The 15,448-nt window shown below is 52.3% G+C and overlaps 6 protein-coding genes across 6 annotated transcripts; 4 read left to right on the top strand and 2 right to left on the bottom strand.

The window, feature by feature from the left end:
* Window positions 1-70: 70 nt before the first annotated feature.
* Window positions 71-1,872, top strand: nfr1 (putative AIF-like mitochondrial oxidoreductase (Nfrl); the record flags this gene model as incomplete). The annotated part of the gene is made up of 3 exons (XM_073714105.1): window positions 71-293; window positions 356-545; window positions 600-1,872. The coding sequence occupies 3 exons, from the start codon at window positions 71-73 to the stop codon at window positions 1,870-1,872; spliced, it is 1,686 nt and encodes a 561-aa protein (XP_073568080.1).
* A 178-nt stretch (window positions 1,873-2,050) lies between these two features.
* On the bottom strand, window positions 2,051-3,595 carry BJY04DRAFT_113418 (DNA-directed RNA polymerase I subunit RPA43). The gene has a single exon (XM_073708194.1). It carries the CDS (start codon window positions 3,558-3,560, stop codon window positions 2,295-2,297), a length of 1,266 nt encoding a protein of 421 aa, XP_073568079.1. The 5' UTR covers window positions 3,561-3,595; the 3' UTR covers window positions 2,051-2,294.
* Window positions 3,596-3,759: 164 nt separating this feature from the next.
* BJY04DRAFT_113414 (J domain-containing protein) lies at window positions 3,760-5,035 on the top strand. The gene is made up of 3 exons (XM_073708193.1): window positions 3,760-3,871; window positions 3,922-4,440; window positions 4,488-5,035. The coding sequence occupies exons 1-3, from the start codon at window positions 3,830-3,832 to the stop codon at window positions 4,932-4,934; spliced, it is 1,008 nt and encodes a 335-aa protein (XP_073568078.1). The 5' UTR covers window positions 3,760-3,829; the 3' UTR covers window positions 4,935-5,035.
* A 416-nt stretch (window positions 5,036-5,451) lies between these two features.
* Window positions 5,452-5,806, bottom strand: BJY04DRAFT_113412 (uncharacterized protein). The gene has a single exon (XM_073708192.1). The coding sequence runs from the start codon at window positions 5,758-5,760 to the stop codon at window positions 5,548-5,550; it is 213 nt and encodes a 70-aa protein (XP_073568077.1). The 5' UTR covers window positions 5,761-5,806; the 3' UTR covers window positions 5,452-5,547.
* An 8-nt stretch (window positions 5,807-5,814) lies between these two features.
* On the top strand, window positions 5,815-7,959 carry BJY04DRAFT_196106 (uncharacterized protein). Its single transcript, XM_073712315.1, has 2 exons — window positions 5,815-6,984; window positions 7,044-7,959. Exons 1-2 carry the CDS (start codon window positions 6,542-6,544, stop codon window positions 7,426-7,428), a joined length of 828 nt encoding a protein of 275 aa, XP_073568076.1. The 5' UTR covers window positions 5,815-6,541; the 3' UTR covers window positions 7,429-7,959.
* An 884-nt stretch (window positions 7,960-8,843) lies between these two features.
* Window positions 8,844-14,910, top strand: BJY04DRAFT_209332 (putative Ran-binding protein (RanBP10); the record flags this gene model as incomplete). The annotated part of the gene is made up of 8 exons (XM_073714104.1): window positions 8,844-9,616; window positions 9,672-9,898; window positions 9,946-10,076; window positions 10,134-10,380; window positions 10,430-10,939; window positions 10,988-11,094; window positions 12,346-12,498; window positions 12,868-14,910. 8 exons carry the CDS (start codon window positions 8,844-8,846, stop codon window positions 14,908-14,910), a joined length of 4,191 nt encoding a protein of 1,396 aa, XP_073568075.1.
* Window positions 14,911-15,448: the final 538 nt, after the last annotated feature.

Below are 15,448 nucleotides of genomic sequence, written 5' to 3'. Positions count from 1 at the left end.
ATCTGCGTCAACCACGCAATCTAGGCTATTTTCATCATCAGCTCTCTCTGCGTTCTCTCGATCTACAACAATGGCTCAGGAATATAAGCTCAAGGACGTCTCGTCCCTAGCAGATATCAAGAACTTCGATAAGGTCGAGGCGGAGGTCGAAGGCGTGCAGGATGGTAAGGTATTGCTGGTGAAAGTGGATGACAAGGTGCATGCCATTAGCCCCAAGTGTACCCACTATGGGGCGCCGTTGAAGCTGGGTGTTGTTTCTCCTGAGGGCAGGATTACTTGTCCGTGGCATGGTGGTGAGTAGAGCCTACAACAAGAGATAATTGGCGTATGAGGTGCTAATGCTGACTCTACATAGCTTGCTTCAATGTCAAGAGCGGTGATATCGAGGATGCCCCGGCCCCGGCGGCGCTGAATACTTTCGAATTGCAGGAGAGGGACGGCGCTGTTTATATACGCGGCGAGGAGTCGGCGATCAAGTCTGGACAAAGGATTTCGGAGCACAAGTGCAGTGCATCTGGTCCTGGTGGGTTGGTTATTGTTGGAGGGTAAGAGTCACCACACCGAGCCAGCTTTTGCTACAGTAACTAATAGCCCTCTAGCGGTTCTGGAACTCTCGGCGTCATCCTCGCAATCCGTGAACTCGGCTACACCGGCGCTATCACAATAATCTCGCGCGAACCCAGCCTAATAATCGACCGCACGAAGCTCTCCAAAGCCCTAATTCCCGACCCGGAGAAAATCCAATGGCGCTCCCCAGAATGGTACAAGGAAGTCGGCATCGAGACCGTCTCTGATGAAGTCACCTCTGTGGACTTTGAACAGAAGACCGTCGTCACGCGCGGCGGCAAGACATTCCCATACACGAAACTTGTCCTCGCAACCGGCGGCGTCCCCCGCTCCCTCCCCATTGAGGGCTTCCAGCTACTAGAGAACATCTTCAAGCTCCGAACCGTAACAGACGTACAGGCAATCTTGAACGCCATCGGCGAAGAGAAAAAGAAGAACGTCGTCGTCATCGGCTCCTCCTTCATCGGCATGGAAGTCGGCAACGCGTTAGCAAAGGAAAACAGCGTCACTATCGTCGGTCAAGAAAAGGCCCCCCTCGAGCGAGTCATGGGCTACGAAGTCGGGCGGATCTTCCAACGGAACCTTGAGAAGGCAGGCGTGAAGTTCGCCCTCTCCGCCGGCGTCGCAAAGGCCACCCCATCTGAGAAGGAAGCCCGCAAAGTCGGCGCCGTCCACCTACAAGACGGCACGGTTCTCCCCGCCGACGTCGTCATTCTAGGCGTCGGCGTCCGCCCAGCAACAGACTTCCTACAGGGCAACCCAGCCGTCTCCCTAGAGAAGGACGGCTCCCTCAAAGTCGACGAACACTTCGCCGTCCCCGGTCTAGACAACAACGTCTTCGCCATCGGCGACATCGCCACATACCCCTACCACGGCCCTGGCACAGATCCCGAAAAGGGCACCTACACACGCATCGAGCACTGGAACGTCGCCCAGAATGCCGGGCGCAGCGTCGCGTCGTCGATCGTGCACGCCCTCAAATCGCCCTCGTCGCAGCTGCAAAAGACCAAGCCCAAGGTGTTTATCCCGATCTTCTGGTCCGCGCTCGGCTCTCAGCTGCGCTATTGCGGCAATACGCCGAATGGGTGGGATGATTTGATTCTGCAGGGGGAGCCGGACGAGGGCAAGTTCGTGGCGTTCTATACGAAGGGGGATGTGGTTGTTGCTGTTGCTACTATGGGTGTTGATCCCGTTATGGTTAAGTCGGCGGAGTTGATGCGCAGGGGGAATATGTTGAGTAAGAGTGAGATTCAGGCCGGTGGGGATGTGCTTAAGGTTGGGGTGCCGGAGGGTGTGAAGATTTAGCTTGAGTCGTATATCTAAGGGATATTGCAGTGAAGAAGGACATAGTGCAGTGGTTATGGAAGATGGATGTAATTTCGAAGGTTACGTTAATGATATCGATACGAGAGAATAATGAGATTGCTCTGTTCTGTATTTTACTTTGATAATTGGATCAGATTTAGTGAGCTCTATGTACGAACTGGAAATAAGGAATAAGCTATAAGCTATATAATGCACGACATTTAAACAAGAAAAGGAAAATCAGATTTTTCCCCGGGTAACGCCAGACATTCAACATCAATACCAATACAGCATCAACCATCTTTAGTAGGCAGAATGTCTGCGACAGCTGGAAATCTAACTGCTGCATCCATCGCACATCTGCTTTCAAAACACCACAACAATCCAACTCCAAACTCAAGCACTCTAACAGAGTCTAGAGTCTAAGCCTTGGTCTTAGACTTCTTCTCCTTCTTCTCCTTCCTCGGCTTCTTACTCGGCGTGTCAACATCCAGCTCCACATCAACGACATTCACCTCCTCCGGCTCCGAAATAGGCACGGGAACCACAATACCACCAGACATAGAGGCATTAGGCTTCCTCACGCTCCCCGGCGCCATAATCCCGTTCCGCTCGTCCTCGAGAACGCGCTCCTCGTCTTCAGGAGAAAGCATGGTGCCCTCTATACTGATGAACCCGCGATCGCGCTCCGAGCCAGGGATGATGTCGATGTCAACGACACGGAACTTGATTGTCCCGCGGACGCGGTGGCCCGAGACGGACTGGAAGTGGCCTTCGACGTTTTCTTCACTGTCGTCGTTGAAATCATTGTTGGCCATCGCGGTTGGGTCTGTTATGTTTTCGAGATTCTCGGTGGTGTCGGAGGGGAAGAACGGGGTTGAGTCTTGTGGGAGGGGAATGGGGTTGAAGTGTTCCTTTGCAGGGTCAAAGGCATCCTTGGGTTCGGAGTCCTCGTCCTCATCGGAGGTCGGCGTGTGTGGGTTTGTGGTCGGTGCTTCGTCCTCTTCACCTGGGGGGATCCACTTCCATGACGGGGGGAGACGTTTGCGCTCGATGCCGACGGAGAAGAGGTTCAGCACGACCGCACCGAGGAAGCCGTCTGACTGGACGTTGACCCAGCCCTCAAGGGTTTGGCCGCGCTGGGGGCGGAAGACAAGGAATGTCGTTGTGAGGTAGACGTACATGACGCCGTACTCGCCGGCCGTGGTGGCTAGGGTTAGTGGTTGCGGGTTAGGGTCTGCGGGGGATGACACGGCGGAGGTGGGTGGTTCGCTTGATATCGAGGAATTGGAGTACGCGAGAATGATTCCCTGGAGAGGAGGGTAGTAGGTGAGAAGTAGAGGCGACAGGTGTTCTGCCAGTAGAGAAGCGAGGGCATGCGTTGGGGAGATCGAGATGGGCGAGAGAGGCAGGTAGAGGGTTGCGGTGGTGAGGGAGTACGGCGAGTCGGGGATGGCAGTCGTTTGATGCGTGGAATAAGATCTGCTCTTGTCCTTGCTTTTAGATGATTTATCTTTCTTCTTCTTGCTTTTCTTGTCGGCATCGTCGGTTTTGTCGTGCTTGCGCTTCTTTTTAGATGGGGACGAGGCTTCGTCTTTATGCTTGTGTTTGCGCTTGCGCTCCTTCTCGGTCTCTGCAAAGCTAGCGGAGCCTGGCGCCGAGTCGATATCCATTGCGTCGATGGCCATTGTATCCTGCGAGAGCCAGCTGGCGAGGAATTGGCTGGTTAATGCGGGCTGGCGATCGTGAAGCTTTTTTTCTTCCGCTTTTTTTTATTCGTTGCCGCAGCACGGCACAAAGAAGGCGGTGACCAAAGCGGTCGCAACAAGACAACAATCGGCGTGAATAATTACCGCGGCATCTCTTTATTAGACCAAAGCCGCCAGATGTCAAGTTTGAGGAGAGTTTGGCTGTTCGAGTCTTGAATCTGAGTGTGTTGAGCCAGCACGGAGCCGTCATGTCTATTCTGTCGTGGATCGGTTGGTACACTCTGCCGAAGGTCTACCCGCCGTGTCCTTCAGCCTCGCGCAGTACTGATTTAAGATATAGTATGCAACGAACACAGTTCTGTATGTCTACTACGGAATCACCATCCGCGCCGGTGACCCAAAACCCCAACCGGGCTCACCTCGATATGCACGAGACCGCCGTCGGGTATTTATCGCCATTGTAACCATCTACCTCCTCTACAATCTATTCGAGGCGTATGCGAATATCCAGAAAGGAGGCAACTTTTACGACGCTTTAGGAGTATCGCCCTTATCTGACGAGAGGACTATCAAGACCAAGTTTCGCCGCCTGGCCGCGCAGCACCACCCGGACAAAATGGGGGTTGGGAGTTCAAGCGACTACTTTGTGTACTTGAAACAGGCGCAGGACACTTTAACCAACCCGGTCAAGCGATATGCCTACAATGTGTGGGGGTCCAACATCCTTGAATGGGGTAATGTCGATACGGCGCACGGTTATTTCCTGGCGGGGCTGATGAAGACCGTGCCGAAATATCTGGTTTCTTTCTGGGGCCTTCTGCTCTTGAACTATACCTGGTGGTCTGACTGGGGTCGCTATGTGAGTAATTTCTTTCTGTACGCTGACCATTATTGACCGGCTGCTAGTGGCGCTTCTTTGCATTTGCCGCGCTATTCACTTTGAACCTGACCTTGATCAGCCATCAAGGGCCGGTGTTCTTCACTTCTCATTTCTTCCTGCTGCCGTGGCAGATAATGAAGATGGCAGAGACACTGTCAGTCAGTCTGAACATATTCATCTCGCAGATCGCACCTCCAGAGGCGAAGGAAAAAGGGTCCCCCGATCGTCTATATCCGCAGACTGTACAGCGCTTGGGACAGCTGTTACAGCTCAGTCGGGTCACAGACACGGAAGCAACGCGCCTTCTACAGCTAGGATTTGCGCCTTTCCAGGGTGACAAGGAGAGTGTTGTAACTCTGCGAAAGGGCATGAGGGAAGGGTTGGTCCTGAGCAGTGTACGGACCAGCTCTGGAGTCCAGCAGGCAGTGAAAGAAGTAATAGAACGTAAGAGGCAGGAGAAGAAGGCCGATTGACCGGTCAGTCACATGTCACATACAGCGTTGCCGGCAATGTTGGTTTTTGTATAATGTCAAATCTATTCCTCCGTATAGTCCTTGAGCCCATGAGCCGAGGAGTCGGCGAAATATAGTCCAGCTGTGCTCCAACCCTGGTCCCTGGAGGAGATGCGTATCTCACAGTAGGTGCGACATTGTGGTATCTAGACGAATTAGTGCTCATGAAGAATTGTGGCCATACTCATGAGCGAGACTGTTGTGCAAACGTGGAGCGGAGCAGGACAGAATTCTTGGTCCGTCGTTGACAGTCCATGGCACCCTGGTAGTGCAAGGAAATCCTGCTGATTGCGGTGCATTTCTAGTCGACTCGTTAATTAGCTCCGAATCTCGGGGAGGCGAATATGACCCCATCGAGTCACTGGATTCTCCCAGCCACATGATAGTAGTTAGTGTGGTCAATGCGAGATGACCACTTAGTCACTGTGATCTATCCAGAGGTACTCTGCAGTTGCCTGGTGAAGATCCGATGAGAAGTGCGTATTCATACAGGCAGGCTACAGTCGAGTGACATGACACGGAGAAGCGTAATCCTGGATGAGACGGAAACGGATGGGGGGAGAGAAATGAATCATCAACGCTGGTTGAAGCGGGACTGGGCGATCCATAGCTGCTGCAGTGATAGGAGAATGCCAAATAATGGCGAGATTACTCCGTGATGCCCTGCCCCCCGTCGCCCGGTAATGCTATAACGACGCGTCTTTTTTTTTTTTTTGCAACCCGGATGGACTCGGGTGTCTATGACCGTACTTGTGGAATGGGATAGAAAGTCTTGACTGGTCTGCATGGGGCTGAAAGAGATGATTTGTTTGACTGCTTGCACGTACTTTGGAGAGGGAGATTTTAATAGAGCAGCTTGGCGGTTGCTGGGAGCTGACTGTATTATACAGTATGTTTGATACGGGTATATACATAGTTCTGCCTAACAAAAATACAGTAAGTACTGGTAAAGTACATACGTGTATAGACAGATCCTCACCTCCGGCCTCTCTCCTGGACTGACCGCACCGAAAGTCTGGCTTGTTCCCTTTCCCTAGACGAGAAGAGAGAAACACACACTGGCCAAACTCGCCCAACAATGAAACCACACGGCGCCTCGACATCCCCATCCCCATCCCCATCCCTTCCATCATCATCCCCCCTCCTTTCCTCCTTCACCCTCCTTTCTTCTTCCCCTCCCCCATCCTCATCATCACCTTCACTATCCGGAACTCATCACCGGACTATGTCACCTCTGCCTCACCTGTGCCTTGAAAAGACTTTCCGACCCTTCGCCTCGCCCTAACTTCAGCTTCGCCGCCACGTTTGACTTCCAGGATCTTCCAATCCCACGTCAATCTCACCCGGACTTCCACAGCTTACGTCTCTTGGATTTATCACCATCTAAATCAGACACTGCCACCTACCTCACTGTCTTGACCCCCAACCAGCCGTCTCTTCTCCTTCTTTTCGCATCGACCGATCGCCCGACCGGACGAACAAAGCGAAGGGAGGAAAAAGAAATTACGCACTCCCACGCAAACCCTTTTTCTGGAAAAGGTCCACCATCTCGATCGTCAAACGAGATCATGCCGGCTGCCACCGCGTCTTCTCGCGCCAACGGTCGCTCTAACGGCGCTGCGGCCTCCAAGCTACTCGTCGTCTTGAAGCTATCATCCAATCTTCTGAAGAAGTTTGCACCTGTCCCAGAAATAAAGGACAAGAAGAAGAGGGGCAGCGCTGTGGCTGCCTCCAGCCTCAAGAGGAGCGAGTCCGCTGCCGACTCCCCTACTAAGAAGGAGGAAGCTCCCTCTTCGCCCTCTTCGTCCGTCGTCGATCCACCACCTCCTGCTTCCTCGGTTGACAATGCATCTGATGCTGCCTCTACACCTATTCCAGGGACTGCAACGGCTGATGGTGGTCGCAAAAGCCTCTCTGGCCCGAAAACTGGTGCCAAAAGAAGTCTCAACCAAACCCCAGATAACTCGTCCAAGCCTCGGGGAAAACCTGGACCTAAAAAAAGACCTCGACTGTATGTTCTATCCTCCCCTCTTCTTTCTTGCTGCGCCTCGACTAACGTTATTCTCATAGTGAGGATGGCACCGCCGAGAATGTCCGACTCAGCACCCACCGACTAGGCCCCAAAGCCAACACCGGCGCAATCAATGCCGGTCTTCGCGCTCTGGATCGAACCGGAGCTCCCTGTCGCAAGTGGGAGCGTAAGCCCTTGCAACTCAAAAGCTTCACTGGCATACAATGGGCTTTGCCTTCTTGGCGTGCCCCACGGTCACAGAAGCAGGAAGAGAATGGAGAGACAAAAGATGGCACTCTGCTCACCGGCGACAGCGATAGCAGAGCCAACCAGAGTGCAAGCGGCATTGCCAGCGAAAAAAGCAATTCTGGTGATGGAGATCTCACCCCAGCTCCTCCCAGCATGGTTGAGCCATCCTCCCCTGCCATTGCCATGGCCGCATAGGCCCATATGAAAACATATTGGTTCATTTTACCTTCTCTGTATTATATTCGAGATCTTTATGTTTGTTTTTACTACTTTGGTGAGCTCAGGAGCGGGTTTATTACTTTGATATAGGCGTTGGTTCGGTTATTGGATTGGTCACGCGAGGTGCCCTCCTTAAAACAATAGGCGCTTTGTCCCACCGAAATTGTCTGGAGCTATGACTGTTATTTCCCTGGCATATTTTCTTCGCCATGTTCGAGTTCGGGTTACTTCTTGTTTGTCTACGATGTACCATTAGGATTAGGGTTGGTAGGAATGGGCCTTCGCCTAGACGAAGTTGCTTCAACCGGCTATGCGCTACACGCATGTTTTCAATATACTAGATTGATTGTCTTTATTGCTGAGCCGTTGAAGTTTTGATCCTTCTACTTCAGATGATGATAGTCTCTAGCAAGTCCTATGACAAAGAAGTTCTACGCCTGGGGAAATGTGTTCAGCTTGAATAGAGGGCTCAGGTTGCAAGGTACAAGTGCTGGGAAATGTTACTTGTCCACCCACCTGGGCCGAATCATGATATCCGGGGTACTTTTACTGAGCAATGAACAGCCTCGTCTATTGATGTAGTATATACTTTGGGGCGAATACTTAGAGTTGTCCCCTCGGTACAGACGAGATGAAATCCAATGTAGCTATAGCAGATGACACGGTATATAGGAATAAAAAGAATAATCTCCGAACTTCTCTTGGAGCATCGAAGTTTCCCCTCAACAGGCTGTGCTGCCGTTAAGGCCTCTCTGACTTTGACCTTCCCCCGCAGTTTTGGTCATGCCATCAATAACCAACCTTGTCCTCTGACCGAAGACTCGCGTTCTCCTTTCCCTTTCCCCTTTCTTTCCTCCTGACATGGCCAGTACCAGAGTCTACCCTTAACTAACCATCATCTCTTTGTCTAACCAGAGAGCTTTTCTCTTCAACCCATTGCACGACTAGTGATGTTTGCTCCCATCAGGTACTCGTTTCAGACTTGCTTCAAGTGCCCTGTGAGTTGAATAATACGATTATTATCGCTTCGGATCATCGAGGATCATCTCCATCATCATCATACAGCTCGGCTTTGCACACGGGGTGTCGGACTCGGTGATCGTGACTTCCTGCCTTTTGCTCCACTCTCCCCACCCCAAGCAACGGATACAAACTAGCTCCTGGGTCTATCTACGCGGAGGTTGAACGAGATACGCCGGAATCTGTCGAAAGAACACGCAGAATTAGAGAAGACAGTCCAAGAAGCAGCAGAAGATTGAATTCATGAGCTTTTATCTGCAGGTTGACTGGAGTTTTGTCATTTAGCCTGCGCCCGAGAGCAGCGCGCGTGAGAGGGCATCATACATAGTACCCGCCTTGGGCCTGATCCTCCACTGAACGTCAACACCAGCATGACTGATACACCTTTTTCCCCTTCCGGTGGAGCTCCTCGAGCTCCTCTTACCACCACCTATTCTGCCCCGAGTATCTCCTCTGTTCCCCGTCGCTCATCCTACGCCTCCGTCCTCTCAGGAACTGCCGCTCTCTCGCCCCCGACTAGCACTCCCTTCTCACACTTGAACTCCACTTCCTCTTATCCCCCGCCGTTCCACCCCGAAGCCCGCCCCTCGAGGCACTCCGCCGCCGTGGATGCAGATATGCAGATGAACCCCGCCTGGAGGTCTTCCCCAGGGGACTCACTACCCCCGTATTCCCGGAAGTTCGCCAGCTTTGCGGGTTATGATCCTTATTACCAGAATCTCGGCGGCTTCTCCGACACAGCTTCCTCATTCACGCCCTCCTACCTCCGTAATTCTCGATACATAGCCCGTCTCGATGCCGCTCGCCGCGCAAAACCAGCATCCCAGAGAGATGCAGCTTCAGTATCGTCTGTTCAAGGCAGTCTACCCCGTATCGCGCCTTCATACCGTGGCATGACGTATGATATCATCGATAGAGAACCAGTCGGCGATGACGACCAACCAATGCCGCTTCCGTCGCGATGGAGTGATGCGGAGAGATATACTGCGCTAGAATTACCAAATGAGGGCTGGGAGGTTCGATACACAGGGCCGGCGAGTAAGCAGGACCATGAAGCTGCTGCCGTACGGGCCGATCACCCGATGCCGCCACAATGCGGAATCTACTATTTCGAGATTACAATACATTCCAAACCTAAAGAAGGGTGCGTATATGCCTACGAGGCGCCTATCGGTGAGCAACATACTGACGGGTTATAGGATGATTGGAATAGGTTTCTCGAGCAGCAAAGCGTCGGTCGAGCGACTTCCGGGATGGGAACAGGAATCATGGGCATACCACGGCGATGATGGTAAAGCGTTCTTTGGCGAGAGTCAAGGCCAAGGGCGACAGTATGGCCCAACCTTTGGGGTCGCGGATACCGTCGGATGCGGGGTGAACTTTTCTACTGGGTGCGCTTTTTTCACAAAGAACGGGGTCTTTCTGGGTAGGTTTCCACATTTAACAGATGCTCAGGGTACTAACAATGGCTAGGTAATGCGTTTCGAGAGCTACGAAATTTCAAGGTTTATCCGTCAGTTGGAATGAAGAGACAGCCGCCAGTACATTTATCAGCGAATTTCGGCCAACAGCCTTTCATGTTTGATATCGATGGAATGGTCAAGGTATGATGAGTTGTGCCATATTTCTCAGGGCTTAAGTGACTAACTAATCATTCACAGAAAGAGAAGGCAACCATTCATTCAGAGATTAGTCGGACAAGCATTGCCAACATTCAGCCGCCTCTTGACGAGACCACGTTCTTGCAGGAATTGGTAGCTCAATTCCTCGCTCATGATGGTTATGTGGAGACTGCTCGAGCCTTTGCTGAAGAGGTCGCGGCCGAGTCAGCAGCATTAGAAAATGGCCGCCAGGCGCAATTGAATAAGTACGAGGTAGAGGAGGATGTTGAAGCAATCAACAGGCAGAGTATGACCTGGTTCCTGCTGAGCAACCTTTCCGCTGCTAACACTTCCAGAAATCCGAGCCGCCATTCTTGAGGGCGATATCGACAAGGCCCTCAAATACACCAATGCCTATTATGCTAATGTTCTGGAGCAATTGCCCCATATACACTTCAAACTCCGCTGTCGAAAGTTTCTGGAAATGATGCGCCGCTGCACCGAATTGTCGTCATCTGCAAGGAAAGGAAAGGCCACCAACGGGTTTTCTGATAGCGCGGTATTCGATGAAGAGATGGAGCTGGATGAACAAGTGCAGGATCGAGATGGCTGGGAGGCCGATGGCATGGATATGGAAGAAAGCGAGACGACAAGCAAGTCGAACCAGCTTCTAACCGAGGCGGTGCAGTACGGGCAACAGCTTCGAATAGATTATCCGAATGATGAGAACGGAGGGGATAAGAAGATGCTGGACGACATCTTCTCATTAGTGGCTTATCCAGATCCGAAAGGGTCGGTGCATGGCCACTACCTCGACCCGGCCGGCCGTGTTGCTGTCGCGGAAGAGTTGAATTCAGCGATTCTAGGTATGGGCCATCGGTTTAATCACAGAAATCTACAGCTAACAGCTACAGTGTCACTTGGAAAATCATCAGCAGCGGCTCTGGAGCGGCTGTACCAGCAGACGGAAGTCTTGGTCAATGAGATAAGCGAAGAGGGAGGCGCAGGGGCGTTTATCAATGTGCGCAATGACTTTCTGCAGTAGGCTTCTGTGTGCGTGGAATGTTTCCTCGGCGCGTCGGGATGGAGTGGGATGGAATCTGATCTGGATCTGGGATCTGGGAACCAGGGTTTGAGTACATTTGTATGGCCTTTGCAGACTGGCATCTGAAGACTGGCATGTGTTTTTATATGATCATACCTACACTCCCCTACCACCTTATTCTCTGCTCTCGATATCTCGGCTGGACAGTCTTGTATCCAATGTTCGAGACGTAGCGGTTTAGTTTCAGGCTAGTCTATAGGATGCCTTGCATATATACGTTCAGATACACTCTTGTCGAATCTGAGATTAATCATCTGGAAACAGGACTTCGCGATCAAGTAAAAAGCCTTCTGGAACCAGCCTAACAGGTCCAGCTCCGACCGAGGGCTCAGCAGCTCGCAGCGTCCATCATAAGCAATGCATGATTACAATAATTGTCCTTGCGGGCGACATCCCAAGTGCCGGCAGAATCGATAAATACAAAACCACCACACTTGTGATCACGCTGCCGAGGGAGATGCCTGGCAAGCCGATTGAGTGTACCTCTAGCACAGCAGGGCATAGTTAACCACTCTGCCGAATGATATGAGTGTTTTTCTAGATCATCTAGTTAGTGACTCTTGTTTTGTCTTTGTAACTTCGGTTCAACTGGACATCAATGATTGGCGGAGAAGCGTAATATATACACTATACCGTAAAGATCGTAGACCGCATTTCAGCTCCCACTCCCACTGCAGTCTCCGCCTGTTCGCTCGTTCTATTTTTGCTTTTGTTGATGATTTGTCTGCATAGGATTGATTATCTGGCTGAGGTCATAATCTGGTTCTCGAGGCCAATCTATTTCTGTATGATGTATGTATAGCGCTGGTGGAAGAGATCGCTTTCCAGTAATACTGTCTCGAGTCATCTGCCTGTTTCTCAGTGCGCTTCTACCCCGACTACTTGGGTATTATTTCGCCATCCCCTCCTTGGTCATCCTTGTTCTCCTCACCAACTTCAGCATCATTATCATCCAGCCACCCCTCTGCTTCGATGCCCTGGTATAGGTACTGTCTACCTGACCAGTTCATTGCTCCACAAGGGGGGTGCCACTGCTGCCAACTCATCTTCCTCGGGTAACTCCTGCATTCCCCGTCGTTTTCCTAGTCTATCTGCTTGCATCGGTAGTCCACCCTGCCAGGTAGAGGACAAAATCCAGCCATGGAATCCGAGTCTAGTGCGAGCCAGCTGGAGGGGCACATTCCAACCCACTCTTCTTCCACCAGTCGGGCAGATCTCCACTGCTGTTGTGGACGAAAGGACTGTGCATTCCTTCAGAACAACCACGATGCCCTTGAAGGATTGGAGAAGGATCTTGAGACCGCCGCGCGGTTAGGCCAGGTACGTTGCACCGATTTTCGCTTTGCATTATCCTGGTTGGCGCTTGGGTGTGGTTGGGCCGTCATGGTGGCATGACTGCTATTTAACATTTCGTTGTTTACTTTTTTGTTATCTACATTTTTGTTGTACGTTGTACATACTTTTGGACCTCATCAACATTGCTTGTTGGGGCTTGAATTCCTCGCTTTCACCCGATTACTGTCTTTGCGCACGAATCAAGGAATCGCTGCGCAAATCTTCAGTTATTGCTGCTATCATGGCTTCGAATTACCAGTCGCCGATTCTGTCGCGGTGTCTTGTCTGTTTGCACGCTTTTTTGTTTATGGCATGGCTGCAATGAGCTCGTCGTCGCTAACTTTTGCTCTCCAGGCTCTACTCCATCGCCATGAGTCTTATATGGCCGAGGCGGAAGAAGACCGCCAAAAATTCCTCGCCAGCATCGAAACCCTAGAGCGCGAAAAGCGCCAGGTCCAGGCTGAGAATGCCCGGATTGTTGAGGAGAATCGCAGCCTGCTGGAGCAGCTGGATGGCCTGAATCAGGCTGTCGCTGATTCCGACTCTCACGTCCAGACGCTTACAGCTGCGCTTGAGAATAGCGAGGCGGAGCTGCGCCATTTGACCGTGTCGGCGGCGCGCGCCGCCGATCTCGAGGCGCAATTGGCTCATATGGAGGCCGAACAGTCGAAGTTACAGGAAAGCCTATTGGTGGCTCAGGAGGACTCGAAATCGGCGGTCAACCGGTGGAAGAAGGCCGAATGTACTCTGAGGGACCTAAATGACCAGGTCGATCGGATAGAGAAGGAAGCCCGCGAGGAACGCGAGCGACATTCTGAGTTGGTTCAGCGCATGGAGAAGCGACGCACTGTCGAGCGAGAGCTGGACGGTGCAGCTGTTCGACTCAAGGGAGCTGCCGCCGCTCAGAATCTACGCCAGAACGGTGGACCAAGTGTTGTCTCCCGATTCGTCAAGGATATACTTCAGGACAATGCCAATCTGCAAATGGGGATCGTAGAGCTGCGGGAGATGCTCGAAAGCTCGAATCAAGAAGTCCAGAATCTGCGAGATCAGATACTGTCGCACCAGCCCCTCTCAACAGCAGATGGCGATCGGCCAGCGACGACGTTGAGCCAGGAATTGGAGGCCAACGAATCCCGTCGAGTCTCACAAGAGTTTCACATCCACCATCACTACCACACACCCCCAGTCGCAGCCGCAAAGAAGGAGAAAAGCACTCTTTTTCGTCGGTCTAAGAAACGTCGTTCTCTCGGTAATCCCCCTCTGCACTCTGCCTCGAATCCACCAACCTCTCGAAAAGCCAAACATCGCTCTCAGCCTTCAATGTCTTCTGCCTCTACGATCCTGTCACAAACATCGGTTTCAATTCCGCCACCCTCGTCGCAGCGCTGGTCGCTGCAGTCTCCTGTGCCGCCTGATTCCATGGCTAGCTCGCCTCAGTCGGCTTATAGGTCGTCTATTTCTATATTTGATCGCGTGGAGCGTGGGTTTGATACGTCGCAGCCAACCAGTCCCGACAGTGCCGTCTTCACCTCCCCTTTGAGAGGTGGTCGGTATAAGAACGGTGGGCCGTTCGACGCATACCGAACATCGGACGGAAATGACGGGGGGCCTTTGAGCGATGATGAACTAAGCGAGCTTCACTTGCAGTCGGTGATACCTGAAGAAATTGAGGATGCAGCTTCGGTATCTCGGACTCAATCACCTGGGGTAGACGATGATATCTTCTCCACATCAACGCCGTATCGCACGATCCATCGAGCCGCCTCTCATGAGAGCCTGTTCTCAGTGGCGGGTATGGACATCCACACGCCCAGCCATCGCCCGTCACGCATGAGCGGCTTCACCTCCGGGACTCTACCAATACAGGTGCAGCGCCGAATCATGTCATCCGAACTCTCCTCAACCCCACCCGTCACCTCAACCACCAACGTTACCGCAGGAAGAGAACCGTCAAAGCCCTCCCATCAGTCCCCTCAATCCATCCTCGCCTCCGTCGCTGGGCCCCGAGAACCCCAAGCCGACACCCCACCGCCAACCTCGATGGACGACTCTGCCCTCCACACCCCAACCCGCATCTTCTCCCTCGGCAGCCGTGTCGGCGGCTGGGTCCGCGGCCGCTGGGGCACCGCCGCCGTCTCATCCGGCGGCCTCAACCCCCTCGCTGAAGAACCCTCACCCGCCCAATCCTGCGCCTCCTCCACTATCTCCGCTGAGCAAACCCCCTCTCTCGCATCCTCAGCTGCCACCCCTCAGAAACGACCTCCTCTTCGGTTCCGGTACCCAGGCATAAACCAAAAGGGACCGATCATGGGGTTCCGTCCTCCACCCCCGCCGCCTGTCTCGATTCATGCCGAACAACTTGATGAGGAGTCCCTTCGTGAAAGTCTTGCATAGCGATTTGACTGGCCTTTTGACTATATATATACCCTGATGTTTATACAAATTCCATGCATATTTTCTTTGTCCTCGAGACTACCTTAGTTAACATAAGTCGTCACCACCATCCTCAGCTACAAGACGAGGCCAGACTGGACCTAACATGCTCGTATCGGTAATTCCATACAAATCTACCCGCCTTCAACAGAACCGCTAGACATTTCCCACAAGAGCATGATTGAATCTCCCAGATGTCATTAGAGACTACCCTGTCGATGAGAATGACCGCTGATGGTAGACCAAAGCGAGACTTGACGTGCCTGGCAACACGATTCATTTTAAATCGTTACGTACGTACTCTGTGAACCTAATCTAAGGGGTTCACCCGATATGTCCAGATCGGGATACTTGTTGAATGGAAAAAGCCATCTTGGTTCTCAGTAGCCGGCGACTGGAAGGGTATCTGGTCAACGGCGAGGGAGTTTTGCCCTAGAGTGAAGCAACGATGTTAGAGACTTGTAGACAAGGTATGCTGATGATGAAAGATAGGGGGGGG

This window comes from Aspergillus karnatakaensis (genome assembly GCF_047715665.1).
Source record: "Aspergillus karnatakaensis strain CBS 102800 unplaced genomic scaffold BJY04scaffold_47, whole genome shotgun sequence".
Classification (NCBI taxonomy): domain Eukaryota; kingdom Fungi; phylum Ascomycota; class Eurotiomycetes; order Eurotiales; family Aspergillaceae; genus Aspergillus; species Aspergillus karnatakaensis.
The sequence above is the reverse complement of the archived record's forward strand: the minus strand, read 5'-3'. Positions and strand labels throughout refer to the sequence as shown.